Source organism: Odontesthes bonariensis, chromosome 20 (genome assembly GCF_027942865.1).
Source record: "Odontesthes bonariensis isolate fOdoBon6 chromosome 20, fOdoBon6.hap1, whole genome shotgun sequence".
Taxonomy (NCBI): domain Eukaryota; kingdom Metazoa; phylum Chordata; class Actinopteri; order Atheriniformes; family Atherinopsidae; genus Odontesthes; species Odontesthes bonariensis.
Window position 1 is genome coordinate 15,742,139 of NC_134525.1, and position 23,705 is coordinate 15,765,843.

Consider the following 23,705-nt stretch of genomic DNA (forward strand, 5'->3'; position numbering starts at 1 on the left):
CAACTCTACCACTCCACGTTTTCTGTTTTCACACTGTGAATTGTTTTGTTCCTTTGCATTTACAAGCCCCATTTCCGCAAAATGTTCGAGAGTTTTCTCAAATGCAACAGGGACATAAATCTCTATTTATCTTAACAGACAAAAATACAAAAGATATCCGACAGTAGCATCACACTGAAAAGTTGGGAGAGAGGCAAAGAGACACCAAAAGGTTCAAAGAATATACAAGAAACAGAATTTTGGAGGAATTAACTGTTAGGGTATAAAAATAAGCCTCCGCCAAAGGTTTGATCTTTCCAAGGCTCCGTAGCAAACCTTGTTGGAGAATCATTAATCAATTCAAGTAAAATATTTCTCAATGCAAAATTGCAAGAAACTTGGGTCTTTCAACATCTACAGAGCATAATAGTGTGAAAAGCTTCTAGAAATATCTAAAGTCTAAAGGACAGAAACCTCTGTTGGATGTGTGTGACCTTTGACTCCTCAGGCAGCACTACGTGAGAAACCATCATATCATCAATATAGCCACACGGAGTCGGGGAAACTTGGGGGGAAAAAACCTTTTCTGCCGCTGCATCCAGACATGTAACCTGAAACTGTAGATGCAAAAGTGAAGACGTATACAGCATTAACTCCTGTAAGTTCCCTTCGCACAAGCAACTGAGATGAACAGAAAGACAGTTCTGCTTTTGGGAAAGAAACAAAACATCCAGGCTGTTATAAATGAAAAGTAAAAAAGTCAGCATCTGTGAAGGTACAGGGGTGGATCAATGCCAAAAGCATGGATGACTTGCATAAGTCTGAAGGTATCATTTGTGCAGAGACTTATTAGAATTTTGGAAATACATTGACTACTTTCAAGACATTTTCCCGGGAGGTTGGCGGTTATTTCGGGAGAACCGTCAAACCGCACGACTTCCAGCAGACCTACCTGCAGTCCACATCTGTTAGACAACAGCAATCATGGCGTTTGATTTGCCATCAGCTGTTGAATGAACCAGCAGGTTTATGGGGTTTACTCGGCGGTCTTGAGGTTTCAGTTAGATCTGTTTGCTTTCACTCAACATAAACTCTTATTTCAGTGAAGAATATGTGCACACAATACAGTTACAGAGAAAAAAGCCTGGACATTTTTTCCATGTTTTTTTTTTTTTTTCAAGTGTGTGTTCTTATTTTCACTTGCTGTCTGGCATGCTCAGACTCCTATCGAACTGCAAACAGTACTCTTTACTCATTACAGCAGCTCTTTACTTAGCTTGTATGAATAAAAGCGAGATATGATCCCACCCTTTACATCCCTATCTAAGTCTTATATACTGCAAAGTCATTTGTGCAGAATTGCTGCTCATCAGTAAATCGAATGTACTGCAGCAAAAAATAGTTCATAGTTTTGTACCTAATAGACCAATAGGGGGCAGTGTGTGACAATGTAGATGTGACCCGCAGAGATTAGATTTTTTATTTATTTATTTATTTTTTTTTACCACAAATAGAATCATTCTGAACTCAGTAGGATTATTTTGATCGTTTTATTGACTCATTTTAACAGATTAAAAAAATAAAAAATACAAAAGAATTCAGCAGTTACAAAAGACACTGATGGCTTTCACAGTCATGTTTTCTTTCCTTTCCTACACACTTTCAGCCCTTTATTTTCCCACTCTAATGCCACTGTTAATACGCATTAAGAAGAGAATGAAATCTACAGTGGGATAAGTTTGTTTTTTTGGTATGCAGCATTAATTAGGGTAACACGCTAAAGGTTTGCCGTCCCTGTCGTTGCTTTGTAGTGCAGCAGACATCACAAGGAGAAGGGATGAGACTCCTCTCAGATGAAAGCCCTGGACTTGAGAGGTGAGGAGATGAAGAATGGAGGGTTTGGGTGCAGGGACTCTTTAGGCCTCAGGACATTCGGCTGTGAAAACGTACACAAAAACATCAGTGATTTTCCAACACAATGCAATTGTGGTGATTACTGACATCTGCGTGGGTAACAACGTACCATTCTTTGGCAGGATAGCAATGTTTTCAGGGACGATGCCAGTTTCCACAGAAAACTGAGTAAACTTCTGCTGCAGGACAGCACTGGTCTCAGGAGTGCGACCTGTAGGCACAGTATGGGTGTCATCAGCCTTCACACAATCCTCACTCAACACATAACGCTGCCCCGTCAGGCTCATTAAACCAGGAGAACTTACTGTAAAGCTTGTTGAGGACCTCAGACATGCCATCCTTTGTCTTTATGGTGTGGACCAGAGCATAGTCATTGTAGACAACGTCGACAATGCGCATGTCGTTGTCATTGTTCCAAGCTGAGAAATGCAGAGAAGGTTAGATTCTTAAATTCCTGTCTTTATGTGTGTTTGTGTGTTTGTCTGGCTTCCACCCACCCTGGCTGTGGAAGGTGTAGCGTCCAGGAGTGTCAGTTTTCTTGGCCAGATGAGTCATTCTCCAGCAGGACCCATCTTCACTACACAAAAAGAAGGAAGATTCAACATTTATCTTCCTTTACTAGAATATTCCGGGTGTTTTTCTTTGATAGTGTGATTGCAGGTGAGTAACTTACTTCAGGTTGGCATAAGACAGATCCAGGTCTCCTCCTGCAGTTGGCTCTACCATGACAGTGCCTACCTTCATGGAATCTTTGTGATTCACGAACCACACAGCGTTGGTAGCAAAGCCAACCAAGTACCACTTGCCTGTCATCTAAACGAAAAACAGGAGGGTGATGAAATTCCTCTCACTGAGTTCTTCACAGCCTCTTAGAAATGTCAAATTCACACACATCAATAACATCAGCCCTATTTCCTGCATTCTCAGAGTTGGTTTTGCACTTTGCATGGCTGAAAAAAGTCAATCCTAAATGCTTAAACTTGTCACTGAATCTTTGATTTTGAATATTTCTCCTACCTGTTCCAGGTTGAAGTCTTTAGCTGGCATGACTTCTGCGTATGCAGCCAGCACACACGCCAGGGCGGCGATCAACCTCAGCAGCGTGGTCTTCATGACTTCTCTTTGTTCAGAGCTTCTCTTGTAAGAAGTGATCAGGAGTGTCAGGGCGATGTAACAGGGTGCAGACAGTTGAGGCTCCTTATATGCTGCTGAATCATCCTCCTCCTCCTCCTCCTCCTCCTCCTCCTCCCCCTTTTTCTGGCCTGTGCATTGCAAAAACTGTCCGGATCTCTCCCACTGGAATGCAAATCACTGCTGTTACACAACCGGCACGTGCGAACGGAGAAGGGAGAGGTGAGGAGGGAAGAATGGAGTTCTTATGCCACCCCTCCCCTTTTACCCCATCTCAAATGCTCCAGGACTCATTGACCTATCAGAGCATCTGTTTGGTAAGAGCGAAAAGTCTATGCAGAGTGTGCCGAAAACAAAAGATCAGATGGGCCTCTGGAAATGTTTTTGACTCCCAGAAAGACGGAATCTGCTCTCACATTTTCCATGGTCAGGAATACTGAGGCAGAGGTGTTTAAGAGCTTTCCAATCTGCTATTCCTCATAAAGAGTTTTTACAGCAGATATTTGACATCTCTTTATGATCACAGTGATCAGTTTGAGTATCAGCATTTCCATAAGCTTTGAAACACAAATTTAAGGTAGTTGTGTGTCAGTCTGCTAAGCTTTGCAACAACTAACTCCTCAGAGAGAATTGCATAAGCCATATTGTTTGATTTGCTATTAAATCTTCGGTCAATCTTTGCTTTAACTGAAAATAGTTTCCCCCAAACCCTTACTGTCCCGTATTTACACAATCTTATACATAAAATGCAGATTTGCAGAAATGTGCTGAATCACAGCTCCTTTTGTAAGGGGACTGGACAGGCACCGACTTGCTGTCAGCTGGTTATGTAACATACTCACACACACACACACGCTCACACGCTCACAGCATAGAGGTGCTGGGTGGAGCGAGGAGTAGGGGTAAGGCACATTTGGTAACCACATTTTATAACCAAACTCTGTGAACCCCTTTGGCAATTCTGGACCTTATTATCTCCAGCACCAACACACGTCTTCTTGTGTCCACACTTACATAACAGAGGTCAGCTGAAAGTTAAACCTTGGAATGTTTTTTGTTTTTTTTGTTAAGCAGATGATGCCATCTCACCACAGAATCAGACAAGACCACACAAGAAATGTGTAGCTCATCTCATTCTTTTGCAACTTAAAGCATTTGACAGTAGACTGATTTCACTCCGGTACTGTTTATTAATGTGCAATCGGTAGCATTTCAGGAAGAAACACAATTCTAAGGCAAGGCTTCAGTCTTTTATTGACCATCCTGAGCTTCGCCTCTTCAGCACGAGGGGACGCAGTCTGTAAAACAAGTGACACATAGGATTACACAGGAGCTTTGCACATGTTCTCAGCAGGCAGGGGAGGTTGGATAACATGTTGTTGACAAAGTTTCAGAAACTGTTTATTTCAAAAGTCTCTGTGGAACACATGCTCAGTGTCTGGGAAGTTTTCTGCTCATCTCCAACCATGTGATAAACAGAGGCATTAAAGGTCTGGGTGACATCTCTGTTATTGTGAGTGTGTAGAAGAACAACTGATCTTCAAAGGGCTTCAAATTAAAGATCAAACATTATTTTCAAGATTTAGGCAAATGCTAAAGTTTGAGCACCCGCTCAGATCCTTTTTTTAAGGTCTCGAACCTCAAATGGCGCGTGTCATCATAAAGAAAGACGCTCTTAAAACAGAGATAACGCATGTTTACAGAAAACAATAGGCTTTAAGATGATAGCAAAACATATCCCAGAAACCTTTCCCCTAATTCTGTCATGTAGGAACATGTAGTAAAGTAATTACGAAATGGCAGTTAACGGTTCAGACTACGTCGAGTTGAGGCTAAGACCAGGAAGAAAAAATCTGCTCATAAGATTTCCAGAAAGTAAAGTCAAACCATTCGACTAAATAAGTCGTTCAGGGAGACTTAGCCGACTCTGCAGGGGTCACCTGCACAAATACTGTAAGAGCTTCATTCAAGGGCTATCTTTAGAAAATCTATACTGCATCCTTACCACAAAATTCAGAGCCAGACGTTTGGACATGAAAATCCCTGGCCTCAATTAGAAACCGTTTTCTTGGAAAATAAAGGGTGCAGAATTTTGTGAAAAGAACATCTCTCCAGCTATTAAGAACGGGGGAGGATAAATCACGGTTTGAGAGGCTTGTGATGCAGCCATTGGCTCAGGTAATGTTTCGCTGAAAAAAGGAAGAATGTGTTCAGCTGAACACTTGTAAGCTCTGAAAACAGACACATCTAAATATCCACAGCTGCAAAAGGAGCAATGAAAGAGCTTTGATTGCAAACAGCTCAAGAATCTCACAGAACTAGAGGCCTCATATGGGATGAATGGAAAAAACCATTTGAGTGTGCAAACTTTAAATCAGTTGCAGATTGCTCAATTTGCTTTGGGCCTTTTCTCCTTGTTTGTATGTGTGTGTGTGTGTGTGTGCGTGTGTGTGTGTGTGTGTGTGTGTGTGTGTGTAACAGTGTGTATTTTGAAACAGTAAAAGATGGAAATGAAGAATAAAAAGGCCGAGGAAAAAACAATAACGTGAGAGAGAGCAGGGCCTAGACGCTGCTCACACATATAACTGTTGTCGTTGGGAATGCTGTGCATGCTGCCATGCAATGTCTTTCTATGCTCTTCCTGTGAATAAATTCCACATAAGAGGCTGCAAAGGTGAGTCCGACTACTCTTTTCTCCACATAATTTCACACATAATGGTGACCCTGGCATTCTTGTCATTGATGTAGACTGATACCAAACTAAATGTTTGAATCCTCTGTGCACCGTAGAATGAGCTAATAGAGACTGGAGACAGTCCCCCTCCCCGTCTGACCCCTTGATCTAATCATCCTTTTTTTGTTGTCAATTGTCCCCCCAGGCCCAGGCTCGATCTTATCACCATTTGTTTTAAACAGCAAGTCAGACAATAGTATCTACATACAAACTATACTCATTGATAACAATGTTATTTTCAAATGTTGTGGCTTTTAAACACCAGTTTATGAGAACACCCATTCTTTCTTCAGGCGAAACACATCTTGTGATTTAATTTTTATTTTTTTTTGTTATTAAATTTGATTAAACAGCAAACTGAGCTTACTGATTACATGGTCCTGGTCCACATCTTCACAGTGACCTGGAAAGATAAAAAAAAAAAAAAAAGAAAAAACAGAGTCAACAAACACTAGTAACACATTTTGAGTGATGTTGTGCCCTAAAGTAGTTCATTAGTGAGCACAGTTATACTGTTGTGTTACACTGAGTGGCATTGTATTCAGATATGAAAAACAAAACTGCTGTTTATACTGTTCTACTTTTCAAGCATTTATGGACGCACTGTAGGTGGGCAAGCCGAAGACATAGGCCAGCCCCAAACCATGTTTCTCAGCAAGCTCCTCAAACTTGGTCAACGTTGGCTCTGATAGATTGTCAGGTGACCTGGCTGCGCACACACACAAAAACAAGGCACCATAAATGTATTATTAACCCCAGAATGACTCAAAGTTGGTAGTGACACCACCTGGCAGTCTGACATGGACATGGCTGGGGAACTTACTGTAGAGTTTCACTGTGACTTTGCCTCGCTTTTGGTAGAACATGACAGCATAGGAAGTGTAGTCTGTCTCCCCAATCACTATGGCTGTGTCCAGTTCAGGATTAGCTCCTGGTGGGAACAAAAGAGCAGAGTCTGCGAAGCTGCTTTCCACTTTTTGTTTGCAGGATGCTAATAGGGAAGAACTGACCTTTAAGCGTTAGTCGTCCTGTGGTTGAAGTTGGATGGTAGACCTGTAATATCTCCCAACACTGATGGTTACTGAGAAGAGAAGAAAAGAGAATACCTCTTACTGACCCTTCATTATCACAGGAACATTCTTTTCTTTTTATGGCATCTCTGTCTGTTTGCAAAAGCCAAGTCATTTTGACCAAAGACGAGAGGAAAGCTGGTGGATTTTACTGTTCTACCTCCCTCTTCCTGTTTTTGAAGGCACACAAACTCAGTAACATATGGTTGAAGCATGAAATCATCACACAGTTTGTGAGATTTGCTCCCTCTGCTGACAAATTGACGCAACGAAGAGACAACAAACTGTGGAGGTTATGCACTGTGTGAAGTCACAGATGTACTTACTGTCGTGTTTTCGTACTAACAGACAGCGTTTGGTCAGAGAGATATGTGAGGGTCAGAACAGTTGGTTCCATGTTGGTTGCACGTTTTATCATGAGAGGGCATTTGGAGGCAGTGTTTATGAGGTACCATTTCCCTGCCATCTGCAATACATTAGATCAAGCAAACAGAAAAAGAACATATGCATGAGTTTTACATAACAAACATATTTTATGAGAATTGTACTTAAACTGCAAGTGTGTGTGTGGTGGTGCAAACCACAATAATGTGCATCTCATATGGGAGCGAGATTCGGATTCACGACTAGTCTTGATATGTAGGGTTCTGGAATGGTAGTTGTTCTGACCGCACAGCAGCACAAGTCAGTCAACCTCCCGCTGATCTGTCACCACTTTGGCCACTTACATCTTGAGGTTGGGAGCGTTATGATGGCTGCTTTTCGTCAGCCTAGTCTTTAGGCTGAAGCAGATCAGGGGTGTGGTTCTCCTCCAGATCTTCGTTTGCCTCAGCAAGAAGGCAAAGAGTGTGTAGCAGCAATCAAGCATGTAATTGCTCCCTGTTTCATGGTTCAATTTTGGCCCGTTGAAGTTCCCAAGAGTTATTATATGTGAGGCAAGGTTTGCCTCATCCCACTATAGTCCAATGAATTCAGATTTAGGGGTATGATAATCTCTGACAGGCCCTGCTCTACAAGCAAAAAGCACACATCTGTTTCAAAAGTAGTGTTTACTTTCTTTGCCCTTTAACAATGTTGATTTCCCTGAAAAATTCCCATATTGCCTCAACAGAATATTGACACAGTTACACAAGAACATTGACAGAAAAAGCCACCACACTTAAAACCACCATTAAAAATGCGAGAGGTAGTCTTGTATACTCAGAACTCTGAATAACAGAAAAATATTGAATTTTTCCAAAGTAGAAGTTGGGTAGAATTGCTTCGAGCTCCTGAACACCTTCCGCTCAGAGGTACATCGATAAAGAAGACATAAACAACCTGTATCACTGTTCTTAGATCAATAAAAAGTGTTTCTGTCGGTCATTGTCTCTTCAAAGCAATAAAAGCACTTTTGTCTGTTATATTGAGTTTAAACTGGCTGAAGGTATCTGTTTATGCCATGCTTTCCGATTCCTTCCTTGCAATCCTACTTGCGTGTGGTTTTGAGAAGATATGGTACATAAGTGAGAAACAGAATCACTCTCAGCGTGCAAAGGTCAGGTAACGGCACACTGAAATGTTTGCTGTGGTGAGGCTGAAATGTGCTGCTTGGACACAGTTCATGCTCTAATGCAATCAAAACTAGCTCTTCTCCTTCCACTGCAGCCTTTTCGTGCATCTTTTCTTTCAAACATTGTCATTGTTCACTTTTAATCGAAGTTTAAAAATTATCACTTTGTGCCAAATTCACAAATAACCAGGACTGTTAGATAGATTCACACATATGAATCTTAGTTATGACATTTGACATATACTCTGCAGTGTTTTGGGTCAATGTAGGCTTTAAATGATTTTCAGATCCTTGCATTCGGTTTTCAATTCACATTTTCTTTTCCGGCAACCAGGCTGTGGGATCGTCTGCTTCACTATCCAGTCTCTTACCTGACCTATATCTACGTCCTGAGCAGGCGGGGTCTTGTCAACAGGTTCGACCTTTGGCTTTTTAGGTCGTCTTTGAGGTCGTGGACGACTCTTGGCTCCCCCTAAGGCGTCAGCGGGACCCAAGAGACACACACACATCAGCACCACCGCTGTCAGCATGTAGCGACTTGCTCCAGTCATCTTAGCCCTGGCGATTATATACCCAAGAGTCTCTCTTCTTGTCAAGCGCTCTTCTGCCCTTGGTCTTAATTTTTTTTCTTATTTTCCAAATTCTTTTTTCTTATCTTTGTCTTGGGCCTTCTGTCCACTTGTCCCTTTGTTCTCTCTGCTGTTCCTTATCTGTTTTACTCAACCTCCAACACACTGTCCCAGGGGATATAGAGACAGAGGGCAGAAGAGCAACAGTGTGAAACAGAGGATGGTCTGTTGAGTTAAACATTAACTTGGTTTACTGGTAAAGCAGAGGCCAGTCTGAAGCGCTGCAGTGTTTGTTAACTACAGGGGGCAGCGATATCTTCTCATGAAATACCACTTTAAATTCACAGTAATTCTGGATTCTGAGAACAGACAAAATGTGAATCGACAGACAAAGCAATCAGCAAAGAGGGCGCGATTCCTCAAACAGACCAGTCAGATGGGCTAACATAAAAGTGTTCATGAAAACCTTTTTCATGAGACATGAATGCATCAATAAGCATATTCCACACAAATACAAATTGAATTCAGATTATTTTCTCGTCGCTAAAAAAAAAAGTTTATTCAACAAACATTAGTAAAAACATTGATGCAATTCAAGAAGGACACGTGCTGCATGTTCTTTCATTAAACGAGTAGCACCTTGATTTTCTTTTTTTCTTTTTACCCACCGATTCCCAAAGAGAAACTGTGTTTACAGAGTCATGGGAGGCCTCCTTCTGTTGAGGAATTCAACCAGCAGGACAGCAGTGCTGCACAAAGCCTGTTTAGGTCAAAAGGATGGAATAAATGCTCTGGTTAAACGCTACAACCAGTTATTAACCAGCAATTAAAGCAAGTCCATCATTTGCGCTCATCCTCGTCAGTTATGCCGTTTTCTCTCGGTTTAAATTTGAGGGCTGCACTGTTGATGCAGAACCGCTGACCGGTTGGGTCCGGTCCATCATCAAACACATGGCCAAGGTGGGCATCACACTGCGTGACAAAAAAAAAAACACATCAGTTTATGGTTGTATTTTTTTAGAGAATGAAGCACGAAATCATAAGTATTGAACGTAATACACATTTTTGATTCTGATCTGTGTATTTTTAAAAAATATTACACACAAAGTTATAATAACTATTATCCTAAAAAACTGAACTTTGGTTCCATAGATCAAAACACAACTTACATTTTTACAAAGGACCTCTGTCCCAGCACTACCCAGGCTGTTGTCAGGGCGACGAATGATAGAGGCGTGGCTTTCATCACGCTCCCATGTCCCATGAGCCTCTTTGAATGCTGGCCAGCCTGTCCCCGAGTCATACTTAGCCTCTGAACTTTGAACAAAGGAAGCGAGATCCCCGTGATGAGCACCCATTCAAAATTCATGTAGCAGAACTTTCTGTTGTATATTTTTTTTAGATTAGGGACTGTAGTCTAATCCACATAATGTCACGATTTGGGGTTAATAGTTAAACATTAACCTGTTACCTGAAGAGTGGAACATCACAGCAGATACAGTGGTACATCCCAACCTCAAAGTGGTTCAGGTACATCCCACTAAAAGGCTGAAACAAAGCAGAATGTCAAGAGCAGGACGCGGCTCAGCGGCTGTCTAGTTCTGTGATTTTGTGAGTGCAACAGTAACTTGTCCTCATTACTACAGTCAGACATGTGTCTATGTTACAGGTGCTTCTCAACAGCACTTTAGCCCTTATATTACATTGTGCAGGTTTGCAGCTGAACCTGATGAAGCTGAAAAAGGTCAGCAGTAAAGTGTCGATCAAAGTCCACCAGGAATTGTACTGTTGTCTCTGAGACAATATGTATGTCAGTGAGTCACATCAGGTACGTACCGGTGTCACAAATTCACAAGTGTTTCATATCCATTCGTCTATTCCAGGGGTCCCCAACCACCGGGTCGTGGACCGGTACCGGTCCGCGAGACATTCCAAACCGGGCCGTGAGATTGGGGGGGGGGAAATTTTTTTTTTTTTTTTTTTTTTTAAAAAGACATGGAAATCGGGAATTCTTTCATTTCACTCGCTAGATTCTATACTTGGAAACTGCATAGATTGCATTATAGGAGGCCGATTGTGCACGTTTATTTTTTTCAATGATGACTGTCTGTCTGTCATCATATCCTAATTTGTAAAAGCATCTGCTAAATGTAATGTCTGTTGAACGTAAAGTACAAAAAAAAAAAAAAAAAAAAAAAAGTATTCCCCCCCCCCCCCCCCCCCCCCCCCCCGACCGGGCCGCGGGAACAAATTGCAGAACCAAACCGGTCCTTGGTGCTGAAAAGGTTGGGGACCCCTGGTCTATTCATAACAACACAACAATTCACTGACAATCGAGGACAAATCTGAACTCTTTTATTTTTTATTTTTTCCCATATCAGACTCACCTCCTCAGTTCCTTTCTCTCTGGTGACCACATACTGTTCTGGAGTCAGTTTCTTATGCCAGTCTGTATTCTTGTTGTAACGTGTGAGAGACTGCAGGCCTGCACATGGGAGAGGTCAGATTGTGCATATTGAATATACCATAATGTGATTGCATAACAAGGAGAACATGAAGCAAATTGTGGTTAATCATTAAGCGCATGCTTTTATGATAAGTTTTGCTTTGTCCTCTCTACTCAGAAGACAATGAACTACACGGGATTTGGAGGCACGTTGAAAATATGTTTAAAATCTAATGATTTGGAGCTCCTTTAACACAAAAGATGAAGTTATTCTATTCTATTCTAGTGTATACACACTTTGGAACATCGCCAGTTCTATTCAGTTTGCTGCAGTAGTCCTAACCTCTGTTAATCCACCGTGTTTCGTCCCCATGTTGTTCACGACAGTATTTAAACACATGCATCAAATAGTACCTTCAAACTAATTTAAAAATCCCTCAGCGTTTAAGACCCAGGACACAAGTGCAACGCTATGCAGCTGCAGACATTCACAGCCACAGGTCGATGCACAGTGAGACGGTGGAGAAATGAAAAGTTCCCTTGGAACTACCTTGAGATGTGGACACAGGACGGACGAACAGCGGGATCCTCCTCTGTATCACCGTTGATCGGACTGTCGAGTGTTGAGAAACACCAAGGAGACGAACGAGGAAACGCGACATGTTTGCCACCGCGGTGTCAAGTGTGTCCTGGAGTCAAGTGCAGCGCAAATAACAGCGGAGCCGAGCGCTCCCGCTGAGTCGGGATCGTTCATGCTGCGGCGAGTTCGCGCTGGTCCTCCGGGTCAAAAATCACACTTCCAGCTAAGCAGGTCAAAGTGGACTGTCTTTTTATTGCAAGAAATGTTCAAAGATCATTATTGTATCAATGTGCAGCTGGTTGTGCAGCTATGCTTTATTATCAGGGAGAACAGTTGATTTGAGAGGAGATTACAGTTGGTTGAGGAAGTAAATCTAAAGTGTTTGTACAGAGAACTCTTACTGGTGGACAGTAAAATGAGGAGCACCCCTAAAACAGCAACTTAGAGATTTGGCTTCTTTCTAAATTCTGAATCAACTTAAATCTATCTATTGAATAACCCTTGTTAAACAGACAATATTCTACATTTTGGCCTGTGCCTACATGAAAATAGTCAGCTGATGTAAAGGATTATTTAATGCATGCTTTGAAGCTCTGTCACACATCCAACACTTGTAGGATTCAGTGAAAGTCACTGATATACAAAGCCTATATACTCTGATACTGCAGAGCAGCAGGGGTATCGACTTCCAGTAAGCTTCCAGGCTGGTGCATGAGGTCCACTATGTAGCGGCAGGGCTGCGAAGAACTCTGATTGCTGAAGAGAAGAACCTCGTTCCAAGCCCGGTTGTACTCACCCCTAACCAGAGTGCAGGGCATTCCTATGCAGTCAGCCAGACACTGAAACATTTGAGAGGAAGCCTCATGAGAACTTGATCAATCAAATGGAGAGAAATTGCAAATGGAGGAGAGAGGGTAGCACGAAAAATATACTAATGTCTGTAAAGGAAGGGAAGGATAAGAGATCAAAGTGAAGCAGTTAAATATTTGGACATATTTGAAATACCATGTGTGGTACCTTGAACAGAAGCGCTCTGTGGCAGTAGATTCCTTTGCTGATCAAACCAATAGGAACAACATTAGACTTGACCTGAAACTTGAGCTCCCTGAGGTGCAGCGTCCAAGAGAATTCATGCAGCTTCTCCATCGGCACTGCTCCACCCATGGCTTTGCTCACTAGCCTGACAGTCACAACAAAAACCCATCACAACGCAGACGTTCAAAATGTGTGTGCACTTCGTATCGCAGAATTGTCTCTCTGTACAGACTTGGAAGCAAATGTACACACAAATGTGTTTGTACATCTGCTTTTCAATTTCACATTTCAGTTAGCTTCTATGACTTTGGAAATTTGGAAATCAGTGACGTGTCAAGCATATACTTTTTATTCTTTCTACTTGTAACGGCAGCCCTGCATACTGGTTATGTGCCTGTTGCATTCACTTGTCACCTGGCCAGAGCAGCGTGCTGCTGTTGATCATCACTGATAGGCAGAATGGATTCCTTGGCCTCTTTAACTAGCATCTGTAATGAGACATCATCAGTCTCGTTCTGTGGTCTCTCTGTTGGAGACTCAAACCGAGTCTCGTCTTTTTGTTTGTCCTCCTCTTTCTTTTTCCTGTGCAAAGAAACAATTAAAAAAAAAAAAAAAGGAGTCATTCACCTGGCTGGCGAATTCAATTCGAGGTACTGCTCTACCTGCCTGCTTTGCAGTTCTGGCTACTAACGTCTGGGGTGCTCTTACTAAGCCTAGATTTAGTGCCAGTGGCTACTTCCCAGTGTCTCAGCCCAAACCCAGTCCTGGTGGCTAAAGGCTATAGTTCCAGTTTGCTCGGCCTGGTGAGGGTCACTTGCCCCTGCTGGCCCCCAGCTAACTTGTATTTTGAGGTAATTTCACGTTTCATTTTGTTCCTCACAGCATGTAAAACATTTGTTCAACCTAATCCAGTAAGTAATCAGGATTGGTTCCTCCAATGTTCTACATGCATGGGCCATCTAACCTCATCTGTCTTGGACTATAGGATTGTTTTGCAGATTCAAAGTAGAAATCCCAAACCATAGGTTTTTTTTCCTCATTATATGTCTTGAAATACATAAAACATCTTTTCGACATGTTTTGGTTATAACCTTGGTTTTTAGCAGAGGGGGACTTCATCGACCACTGTACAATGGGGCAAGTGTGTTCTTCTCTATTACGCTATCCAGGCAATGTTATATGAGTATGAAATAAGCATTTTCTCCCTACACATGCTCAGAAACACTCACCTTGGTGTCCTTCGGTCTTTCTTGCTGCTGGTGTCTGATTCTGATAGGCTGCTTCGTCTCTCTTCTCGCACATCTACCGTCTCTCTGCGCCACAAAAAGACGAGAACAAAGAGATTTATGCCTGATCTCAGGACTACTATAAATTATATCCACTTGCTTTGGGATATTTTCCCTGTTTTTGTCATATGTGAATTTCATGTTGATACTCCAATAAAGTGCAACTTACTCTTTTTTTACTTAAGCATGGATGTACTTTATTTCAGAATAAGAAATTCAACAAGATAGGATATTCCACATAGCTTATATCTACAATGTCATTCATGAAATACAGTTAATTTCATACTTTCCCACGTTCCACACCCAACATGTACGCTCAGGAAGGGTGACTGGACCGAAGAGAGGTTTCGGTGCAATCTGTTGGTTTTCTTTAGCTAGGACATTGTTTTTTAATTGGCTTTGTACGTATGAATTGGACTAATTTTTAATCTAATTAATTATATTTGATTGGATTACGATTACAATGAACTAGACTCTAATTGACTTGAATTGGACTGTATCATTGAAGTGCCTTGAGATGACATTTGTTGTGATTTGGCGCTACATGAATAAACTGAATTGAATTGAGCTGGGTTTTTATCTGCATGCATAAGAGGATTTCCAATGTTCTTGTCTCTAAAATATATATATATATTTTAGTATCAATGACTATTTTAATGCAGTGAGTGTACAAAACACATAGCAGCACACAAAAACACTGTTAACCTTTAATAATAAATTCATATCTTACACATAGACAGAAATGATCTGAGGCAAAAAGATTCTGATGTAATTCAACAAGGCAGGGATGCAGAAAAAAAACAACTATAATTAAATGTGGTGTGAGGCATTTTGCTTTTCAAAGTTACACTTGAGTCATGTAACACCCCAGAAGAGACCACAGATTACATAACATGCTGCTTAAGAATGCCTGAGTTGTTGTATGTACATGCATCCTAAAGGAGGCAGAGTGGAAAAGGGTGAATGTGAGGCACCCCAAGGGGGTAGAGCTCTCTTTTGCAGTCAAAGCATTTGTGACTGCATGCATCTTTTATCAAATGAGGCAGTAGGCATGTGTGAGTGTTTAAGTGGATATGCATATGTGCTACATGCTGGCACCTTGCAGTGCATGCCTGTGTTTTTTTTATGAAGGGTTAGAAGTCCATGAGTGTGAACATATAGGGTTTGAGTGTGTTGAGATCTTAAAAAGGGGATTGTTTACCCAGTGAGGCCACGCAAATGGGGCACACTGAAGGGAGCTGGAGAAGGGGGAGAAAAAAAAGAAAGGAAGGAAACAAGTGGAAAATAGAGCACTGGATTGGAGCAGACAAGGGGAGGAAGACAGAACTCCTACAGACAGAATAAATAGAATTTTGGAAGGATTGTAAGATGTAAGAATCATATAATGCTTCATGACAAAACTAGATCATGATTCTCCTTAAAAATATTCTTTAAGTACAAGCTCTAAAGCACAGTGATACATGTAGTTTATCTCTCATTTATGTCTTTTTAGATAAATCTCCCTTTTAATCCATGAAATCATGCTGTGATATTGTTTACATACTCCGTAGTGGTGTTGACAACGATTATGGGTCGAAGCTGGTTGACTGGCTGTTTGGTCAGTTCCTCTAAGGTCAGAATCCTCTGACCTGAACAAGCCTGTAAGACAGAGACAGAGAGAGTATCAACTTAAAGAGTGGAAAGCATCAAACTTTATTATTTACAATCTTCTTTGTGAAAAACAGAGAGAAACACAAAACCAAGAGGTGAGAAAGAAATAAGTCTGGTGTTTCATAATCCTGATCTAAATCATTTTCTCCCCTGTATCAATGACTACTGAAGGTCATGATTTTTCAAAGGGATTTCATTTGAACTTACTCTGTAATGCACAACAGCCTGATGGTGTGAGACCATGTGGACCCATATACTACACCTGAATAAATAATGTTAGTTACTAAACCTAATCAGAAAATGGTGTTGCCTAATCCTAACCAAGTGACATCAAAAGTTAGTGACTGGATCAAACCAAAAGTTTAAAAAAAGCTATCCCACGGTCATATCGGTCTCAACTATCTTCTTTTTGTTTGTGTCCTGCCCTACATCCAACTCTCCTCAAACTACCTTTTGACAAGCGTGTATATTACTCGTACAGTAAGTTAACACTTCATAATAATGTCTGCTCTGTTTACTGTTAGTGTTCATATGTTGTCCTGGCTGGTGTGCCAAGCATGACACTGGAGGACAACAAAAAAGTGAATAGGGGGTACACCTTAACTGCCCAAAAAAATGTTGTGTAAGAAGCTGGAATGCACACTTAACTGGAGGTCCATTAGTCCTCACAATAAATTTCCAGATAAAAATTGGGTGGGAGTAAGTTAAACACTGGACATTTACCCAATGGATAGTTGCCCCTGTTGGACACTGAAAGCCAGTGCAGTGTAAACATTATTTTTTTTAAAGGGCATATCAGCCTCCTGTGGCCAAAATGAATCAGAAAAACTACAAAAAGATTTTTTTAACCCGTCTCTGGAAAAATGGAAAAAAAAAATAGCCTTTAAAACATTGGCTTTTGCATCCAGATAGAAGTCAAACCCCAGTGTCTTTGGTAAAAGACCAAAGTTCAACCGGCTCATTTTTTCATTATTTCTAAAGAATTCAACACTTTGTCATGAACACCAAGCTCCAGATCACACACTTTCTTTCCTCACTTGCCTGTCAGAGCTTCTGCATAAACTACAGGAGCTAACAAACCTTCAAAGCATCATAGAAGCTGCCTGTAATAATGTCAGTGGAGGACAAATGTCCTGTCAGGCTGTATTTAACAGACAAGTTGGAGTTCAGCAGGCTGGTCATGGCAAACTCGCTGAAATGGTTCCTTCGATTCTCTGACTGGCTGATTTTCTGAAGTATTTCCAAAGCTCTGGGACACATTTAAAAACAAGAAACATACAAGAACAAACAGATATTTAGACATTGATGATAGTAACGTACACTCACATGAACCAAAACTACTAATTTCCTCTCATGTTAAAGACTTATTATATTACCCAATACTGTCATCTGCTGTCGATGTCAGAGATTACACCACTGAGGCTGTTATGGCATAGTTTGCTGCACTGTGATTTTACTCAGCAATACTCCTCCATTACTAGATTTTATCACAAATCAATTAATCAATGATGTGATTGTTTTATGGACATTCTGTTTTTTACCCATATTTGCACAGCTCCACAGCAGAGGGTGCATCACTGGCACAAGCATTCACTGCAAAGCATGCGTTGTGCAGCACCTCCATGTCATTGGAATGCAGCAATGTGACCAGCGGTTCAAGGCCTCCGGCTCTTTGGAACTATGCAGGATATGAAGTGAATGTTAGGTTCTTTGGGACAGCTTAAATATGAGATATAGTTTCACAGTTTACTACCAACTATTGTATTTAATGATTGGATGGTTGTTTGTTTTACACATAATGCTATAATCTAAAAACAGTGACAGTAAAAAACTAGTACCGACAAAATGAACAAAAATATCGTTGATATTACACACCAAATTTTATAATATTGTTGTCACAAGCAAACATGAGATGAGACCATAAAGCATTGTGAACAGTCATTCAACAAGCACAAACCTTTTCCCTGGCTTCTTTATCGCAAGCTAGCACTGCCACAAATAATGTTGCGCTGACCAGGACCTGACTATGTTTGGACTTCAACGGCTCAACCAAAGCCTGTATGGCTCCATGCGACAAGATTCTAGATCGGATAGTCTCCTGTCCGGCCATGTTGCAAAGTGTGGCAGCAGAACTAGCCACCGTCCTTGGACAGCTTCCATCCAGCTGCTGGATTAGGATTTCATGGCCACCAGCCTCGTACACTGCACTGGAAGATACCATAGAAGTGGGTGGAAGATTCACGGTACACCTTAACAGCTGAAAACTAATATTATCTTATTATCTACACACAACCTACTCCTGTAACATGTATCTCTTACATCCAAGTTGTACAGAAAAGAAGGGGTAAAATAAAAAGACATTAAGAGAATGGATAGTGAAGGATAGATACGTGGGAGGTAAAAGTAAATGGTGGTTTCCTTTGAAGTCAGAGAGTGAGCGATGTGTCTGGAGAGTACCTACGAGGAAGACATGATGAAAGGAAGAAAGAAAGAACACAGAGAGGAAGGAACACCATATTATGTTGTCTTTGAACCGAATGAAGTTGGGTTGAAATTATACACAAATTACATATTTATTCAATTTTAAAGTGTCCCCATTTCCTTTCAAACAGGTTTGTAGCTTACTATTGGAATAAGAGTGCATGATCTCTGTACTGACTTATTACATGTGTATTATTGTGAGTTCAGCAGTGTTGAGGTGGAGGAGGTAGGAGGTCATGTGGATGGTTAGGTTTTCTGTTACTCACTGAGCATTGAGCTGGTTGCCATGTGTAAGGCTAGAAAGAGCCTGGGTTGCTGCCTCTCTCAGCACCAGGCTCTCACTGCTCAACAACTCCACCACTGCAGGAATAGCACCTGAAACACACCGAGGTCCAGCTCATTCACATTTCATTGCAGTGAGCGTGCCAATAACGTAGTGGTCCAGGAACTGTGAATGTACCCAGTTCTCTGAAGCTGTCCTTGCTGGGCAGGTGGAAGCTCAGGGCGGCCACAGCCTGGCAAGCAGATGCTTTCACGCTGACATCCATCACTGACAGGAGCTCTACTAAAACTTTTTCTGCATCCTGCTCATGGAGCAGTGCGCGGCTCTCAGCTGCACAGGAAGATGCATACAAATGACAGGACAAAGAAAACACACAGCTACCGTATCCATTTTTATAAATTCCTGATAATCTGTTTTTAGAAAGTTGAGAGAAAGTTTTTATCTTCAATTCCTTTTTTAAACTTACTGCTCTGAGCCATCCTGGAGAGGCATTTCACTGTGGTGCACTGAATTTGAGGCACGTTTGGGGTGAGGACAAACTCCATCAGCCTCATCAGTCCACCATTCTGGTGGATCAACCGGACAGTGTCACTGTCACTCATACAGTTAGCCAGTACCTGTAAGGCCTCAGCATGTAGGTCACTGAAATCCTGTAAGAAAAAAAATGATATAGCCAAAGACAGAAGACGGGGAAGACACAGACTTTCAATGTTATCGAGAGTACAGTATAAAAGAAGCATTAAAGATTTATTATCATTGTCTTCATACTCTTTCCTTCTATGATATAGATTAAGGATTAATATTAAGGATTAAGATCTTGTTCCCAGAAGCAACTCACGTACACCTACCATGTTATTAAGGATATCCATGAGCTTCTCAAACCCCTGCTCTTCCCTAAAGGTGTTCCGAGCATCTTTGTCAGTAGTGAGACTCTGCAGTGTCTTTAAAGACAAATGCTGAATGGCAGGGAATTCCGACTTTAGCAGCTCCAGAAGTGGAAGGATCCCACCCAGCTGATGTACTGCCTGGCAGCTTTGATTGTCCTACATACATCAAAACCAAGAAATAAGAAACATTTTTTTTTTCCAACAATCCAGAGACTTTACTTCACAAAACAGTGATGCATTCAGTTGCGCTGGAGATTTATGGATATAACTCACCTGAACTAGGTTAAAAATGGTCTCTAATGAGTTCTTTTTGACATCTGGATCTGGGCTGGATAGGAGCTGGATAAGAGGCGGAAGGCCATTGTTGTCAAAGATCTGGACTTTGCAGACATAATCCACCGACAGACAGGCAAGACACAGTGTCGCAAACTCATGGACAACTGTGTCCTCTACAGCAGAAGACAAAATTGAATATATCACAAAAATGGGATTTCAGCGTTAAAAGCACAAAACTGTACTGCCGCACATGGACAAATCTGTTCTTTCGTGGTTGCACAGAGGAAATGTTGTTGCTTCAGCAATAAGGTCACACCTGTTACTAAGTATGTTCATCTTGTGGTCAAAATGACTCACCTTCCAGTGAGAGTTTTTCTATAATCGATGAAATGACATTTAATTTTTTCAGAGCACTTTTTGCATCACCTGAAAAAGAAAATCAGAGACAAAGTCACAAACGGTAACAGACTGTCCATCAGCTCACTCTGTTGCACCAATGAAAGAGTGAATTCTGAAGCTAAACACAGAATCAACATCCCGGCAGACAGAATGATCTTTGCATTCAACTCTCCCGCAAACCGCACCAGCAAGACAGATGCAAAGGTTGCATTGTAACCCACCAAAAGTCCAGAGTAGCTAAGTCAATAACGGTGGTATAAGTTGCATTACACACCATTAGTGGCCATAATGCCCAGGGCCATGAAGGCGTTGCGTCTGACCAGTCTGTTGCTGTGAACGATGAGCCCGCAGAGTGGCTCCAATGCCCCAAGTGCCAGCAGAGAAACTTTGTTCTCCTCCCCTAACAACAGGGGGAGACATTAAACAGGACAATTCAGCATGGTCACATATAGACTTATTAGCGAGAAGGTCAAGGCAAACCCTGACATTTTACTACAAAATGACATCCAAATTAAAGAATTTAGCAACAATGGGGCTTAAATAAAATATTAGATTTGATCGGAAAGTTTCAAATTCTATCCAATTTTGTACAAGGGAGCTCGGCTATAGCTCTCCAAAACCTGGCATATAGCCTACTGGGGATCGTGTGTGTGGTTTATTTCACCTTTCTCTGCAAATGCGTGGATTGCTTCACATGCTTTCACAAGTATGTCCTCCTCCGGAGAGTTCAACAGCAACACAGCCGTTGCAGGAGTTTTACTTTCAACAGGTAGCGGTTCGAACTGAGAGTCATTGCAGAAAGGGAGTTATTACAATAAAGGCTTTCTGTGATGCGCGTCAAAACATCGCGCGCGTTCAAACAATCTGTTTAAATGGAGATAAATCTTCTTGAAAATTTCAGATAACCTATACACTCATGCTTCGGGTTCATTAAGAGGGTCAAGACTAAATTGTTTTCGTTTCATTTATTTCTTACCGTTTCCTTGCGTGGAGTTTCGCTGTCTTTCCTCGACTTCCTTCCCATTCTGTCGCCGAAATGCAGAAACTTTTATGTGCCTTAACAGACTTTATTGATCATACACAGCTGTTAAGGAGCTGTTTAATCCACTCAGCTTGATTAATCAGGTTTATACAGCAGGCTAAACACTTAGCTTAGCTGACAACTAGCACTGTTCAGAAGTTACGCTAAAAATAAACATTGAAATAACATATCATTATCTCAAATGTTCACAATGACTTACCTTTTTTTCTCTTTTTTTGTCCAAACTAAGAGACCAATTGTATATTTTGTTCACCAACCGGCCACAAGAAGTAGACTGTAAATTCAGTGTTTTGGAAAAGAACGTTGACATCACGTTGCTAGGCAACGTAGCACTAGTTGGACTGCATAATGGTTAAACATTTTTTTTAAACTGCTAGTTTGCATCGCAGTATATTTTACAGTCAACAGTGCCGCCCAGCATATTTAAGCAAAACTGACGACATATAAATGCGGCTGAAGCAAAATGTATTCAGTCACTTATATTCGATACAAACACACCGCAGTGAAATGTAAAAACGGGCCTACAGGCAAATGTTCAGTAACAGGGAAATATCAAATGTAGAGAGGGACACCAAAACAAAACAATAATGATAAGAAGAAGAAGAAAGAATATTTAAAAAATAATACCAATGATAATGAAATGTTACCGAAAATAAACACACACACACATATGTGTGTGTTTATTTCATTTATATATGGGAATTGGTGTCTGTTGAAAAATGGGGGACTGTTGTACGAATGCAATAGGGTTACTACTGAGGTATAAATGTGCTGCTTTGAAGAGCGACTCATAAAACAAACGAGGTCCATACAGCATCAGCACATTGAGACCTCCTGCTTTCAGAGAGGTACTGACACAGCAATGTGCCAGTGGAAACAGCCTAGTATGCACCAGAAAACCAAATGACCTCTAAACATTGGCTCTGATGTGCGACATTATCACAGGAATCCCGGAATAGTCTCAGCTAAAGCAAGCAAAGAGAATAAGCACAATCACATCTACCTATCTATGTATCTATCTATCTATAGAGACATATTTGTATATGAGAGATATATGAGATATATATGTCTATAAGATATGTCTATAAATAGATAGATAGATAGATAGATAGATAGATAGATAGATAGATAGATAGATAGATAGATAGATAGATAGATAGATAGATAGATAGATAGATAGATAGATAGATAGATAGATAGATCCTCACGTGTACTATTCAAAAAGAGAGGTAGCAGAGGCCCGATGGAGGGAGGGAGTTGCAGCGAATCAGCGCCGCAGACACGGTAGAGCTCAGGCTGTCACCTCCCATCTGTCGAGCTGTCAGTTGACAGCGGCACACATGAACATCAATGCTGCGGAGTTTGAGTTGACCACCCGTTGACATTACGTCGTATAATATTTTCTTTTCAAACAAGGAAGGAACATGACAGGATGTACCCTTGTCATCTCTACGGACTAACCAGAAACGCGTAAGAGGAGGGCTGAGCTGCTTGCTAGTTGGGAGCAGTTGGCTAATACCAGCAGTTAGCTTGCAAGCTAACCGTAGCGAGCTGGTTAGCGGAGTCCGGTTCTGCTTTGTGCCCGTCATTTGGCGAACGAAGGTCGGAGGGACTAATATTAGCTGGCGGTCTAGAGCGGTTAGTTTGCCATTCAGGACCGTTCATTTGTCATTTTAATGTTTTCTTTTAAGTCTACATCGTAATTTGTTTCTCATTTACCACAGGGATACAAGCTTTGTCTATTGTCAGCGTGTCTTCATTTAACGAAATTTATCATTGGTATTTGCTAGCTTGCAAGCTAATCGGCTATGCTAACGCCAGCTCAGTGAGAGCTCACGTCGTAGGGGTGCGGAGAGCTCCAGGCGACTCAAGGAAGAAACAGTGGTGATGTGGGCTGGGGGAAGCGGAGAACGGTGAAGGACAACAGCACTGCTAGCTTTAACCCGGCGCATTTTCCCACATAAGTACTTTTCAAGCTAGGACCGTAGCTTCAGCCAAACCGTGTGGGACGTTAAAAGAAGAACTGGACCACTTGGGATTCGGGAGCTGGCTAAATGAATAGCATTGGTATTATTGAATCGTGAGTTGTTGGCCACTGTGCCAGCCTGAAAGAGAAGACACTGTCACGACCATCGCACGAACTGCAATAACCAGCCAGTTTGCTTAGATATGGCTTCAGCGAGCAGCATTGCCGCATCAATTGCGAGCAAAACGAAGACCAAGAAAAAACACTTCGTTGCTCAGAAAGTGAAGCTCTTCCGTGCCAGCGACCCTCTGCTCAGCGTGATTATGTGGGGAGTCAACCACTCGGTGAGTCAGACCGTCTAATGTCCTTATGATGATCCACACTTATCCCCCTCTGCCTTTTAATGCTCCACATTAGGCCCTGCT

At 41.5% G+C, this 23,705-nt stretch overlaps 5 protein-coding genes across 9 annotated transcripts in view; 1 reads left to right on the forward strand and 4 right to left on the reverse strand.

Annotated features, from left to right (window-relative positions):
• Positions 1–1,515: 1,515 nt before the first annotated feature.
• Positions 1,516–3,075, reverse strand: ptgdsb.1 (prostaglandin D2 synthase b, tandem duplicate 1). Its single transcript, XM_075451979.1, has 6 exons — positions 2,911–3,075; positions 2,567–2,706; positions 2,391–2,470; positions 2,199–2,312; positions 2,003–2,104; positions 1,516–1,915 (listed from the first exon to the last, which is right to left on the reverse strand). The coding sequence occupies exons 1-6, from the start codon at positions 3,004–3,006 to the stop codon at positions 1,896–1,898; spliced, it is 552 nt and encodes a 183-aa protein (XP_075308094.1). The 5' UTR covers positions 3,007–3,075; the 3' UTR covers positions 1,516–1,895.
• Positions 3,076–4,205: 1,130 nt separating this feature from the next.
• c8g (complement component 8, gamma polypeptide) lies at positions 4,206–8,931 on the reverse strand. Its single transcript, XM_075452596.1, has 7 exons — positions 8,752–8,931; positions 7,155–7,294; positions 6,769–6,839; positions 6,582–6,689; positions 6,363–6,467; positions 6,126–6,161; positions 4,206–4,322 (listed from the first exon to the last, which is right to left on the reverse strand). Exons 1-7 carry the CDS (start codon positions 8,929–8,931, stop codon positions 4,303–4,305), a joined length of 660 nt encoding a protein of 219 aa, XP_075308711.1. The 3' UTR covers positions 4,206–4,302.
• Positions 8,932–9,490: 559 nt separating this feature from the next.
• Positions 9,491–12,144, reverse strand: msrb2 (methionine sulfoxide reductase B2). Its single transcript, XM_075452798.1, has 5 exons — positions 11,946–12,144; positions 11,337–11,434; positions 10,421–10,497; positions 10,119–10,266; positions 9,491–9,921 (listed from the first exon to the last, which is right to left on the reverse strand). The coding sequence occupies exons 1-5, from the start codon at positions 12,055–12,057 to the stop codon at positions 9,790–9,792; spliced, it is 567 nt and encodes a 188-aa protein (XP_075308913.1). The 5' UTR covers positions 12,058–12,144; the 3' UTR covers positions 9,491–9,789.
• Positions 12,145–12,621: 477 nt separating this feature from the next.
• Positions 12,622–21,572, reverse strand: armc3 (armadillo repeat containing 3). Its single transcript, XM_075452799.1, has 18 exons — positions 21,514–21,572; positions 21,249–21,297; positions 20,937–21,054; positions 20,547–20,672; positions 20,231–20,299; positions 19,871–20,046; positions 19,559–19,753; positions 19,177–19,360; positions 18,888–19,040; positions 18,694–18,802; positions 17,904–18,153; positions 17,488–17,624; positions 17,027–17,195; positions 15,840–15,934; positions 14,240–14,323; positions 13,425–13,592; positions 12,993–13,155; positions 12,622–12,814 (listed from the first exon to the last, which is right to left on the reverse strand). The coding sequence occupies exons 2-18, from the start codon at positions 21,294–21,296 to the stop codon at positions 12,623–12,625; spliced, it is 2,436 nt and encodes an 811-aa protein (XP_075308914.1). The 5' UTR covers position 21,297; positions 21,514–21,572; the 3' UTR covers position 12,622.
• A 1,021-nt stretch (positions 21,573–22,593) lies between these two features.
• pip4k2aa (phosphatidylinositol-5-phosphate 4-kinase, type II, alpha a) overlaps positions 22,594–23,705 on the forward strand; it is a 29,082-nt gene continuing 27,970 nt past the window's right edge. For 4 of the 5 annotated variants that reach the window (XM_075453022.1, XM_075453024.1, XM_075453023.1 and 1 more), the window contains exon 1: positions 22,594–23,624. In XM_075453022.1, the coding sequence (XP_075309137.1) occupies positions 23,484–23,624 (141 nt within the window). In that variant the 5' untranslated portion in view covers positions 22,594–23,483. The remainder of the gene's footprint in view (positions 23,625–23,705) is intronic. The other variant, XM_075453026.1, reaches the window with a different exon arrangement.

Coding starts and splice junctions, on each gene's coding strand:
- armc3 (XM_075452799.1), bottom strand. CDS start 21,296: ATGGGAAGGAAGTCGAGGAAAGACAGCGAAACTCCACGCAAGGAAACG. Junction 20,300..20,546: donor GGGCATTATGGCCACTAATG/GTGTGTAATGCA, acceptor TTTCTTTTTCAG/GTGATGCAAAAAGTGCTCTG. Junction 13,593..14,239: donor AAAGACCGAAGGACACCAAG/GTGAGTGTTTCT, acceptor TTCTTTGCACAG/GAAAAAGAAAGAGGAGGACA.
- ptgdsb.1 (XM_075451979.1), bottom strand. CDS start 3,006: ATGAAGACCACGCTGCTGAGGTTGATCGCCGCCCTGGCGTGTGTGCTG. Junction 2,707..2,910: donor AAGACTTCAACCTGGAACAG/GTAGGAGAAATA, acceptor TTTTTCGTTTAG/ATGACAGGCAAGTGGTACTT. Junction 2,471..2,566: donor CTGTCTTATGCCAACCTGAA/GTAAGTTACTCA, acceptor CTTTTTGTGTAG/TGAAGATGGGTCCTGCTGGA.
- c8g (XM_075452596.1), bottom strand. CDS start 8,931: ATGACTGGAGCAAGTCGCTACATGCTGACAGCGGTGGTGCTGATGTGT. Junction 7,295..8,751: donor AGGACGTAGATATAGGTCAG/GTAAGAGACTGG, acceptor AATGTATTGCAG/ATGGCAGGGAAATGGTACCT. Junction 6,162..6,362: donor CTTCGGCTTGCCCACCTACA/GTGCGTCCATAA, acceptor TTATCTTTCCAG/GTCACTGTGAAGATGTGGAC.
- msrb2 (XM_075452798.1), bottom strand. CDS start 12,057: ATGTCGCGTTTCCTCGTTCGTCTCCTTGGTGTTTCTCAACACTCGACA. Junction 11,435..11,945: donor TCCTGTGTCCACATCTCAAG/GTAGTTCCAAGG, acceptor TCCCATGTGCAG/GCCTGCAGTCTCTCACACGT. Junction 10,267..10,420: donor TGTGATGTTCCACTCTTCAG/GTAACAGGTTAA, acceptor CTTTGTTCAAAG/TTCAGAGGCTAAGTATGACT.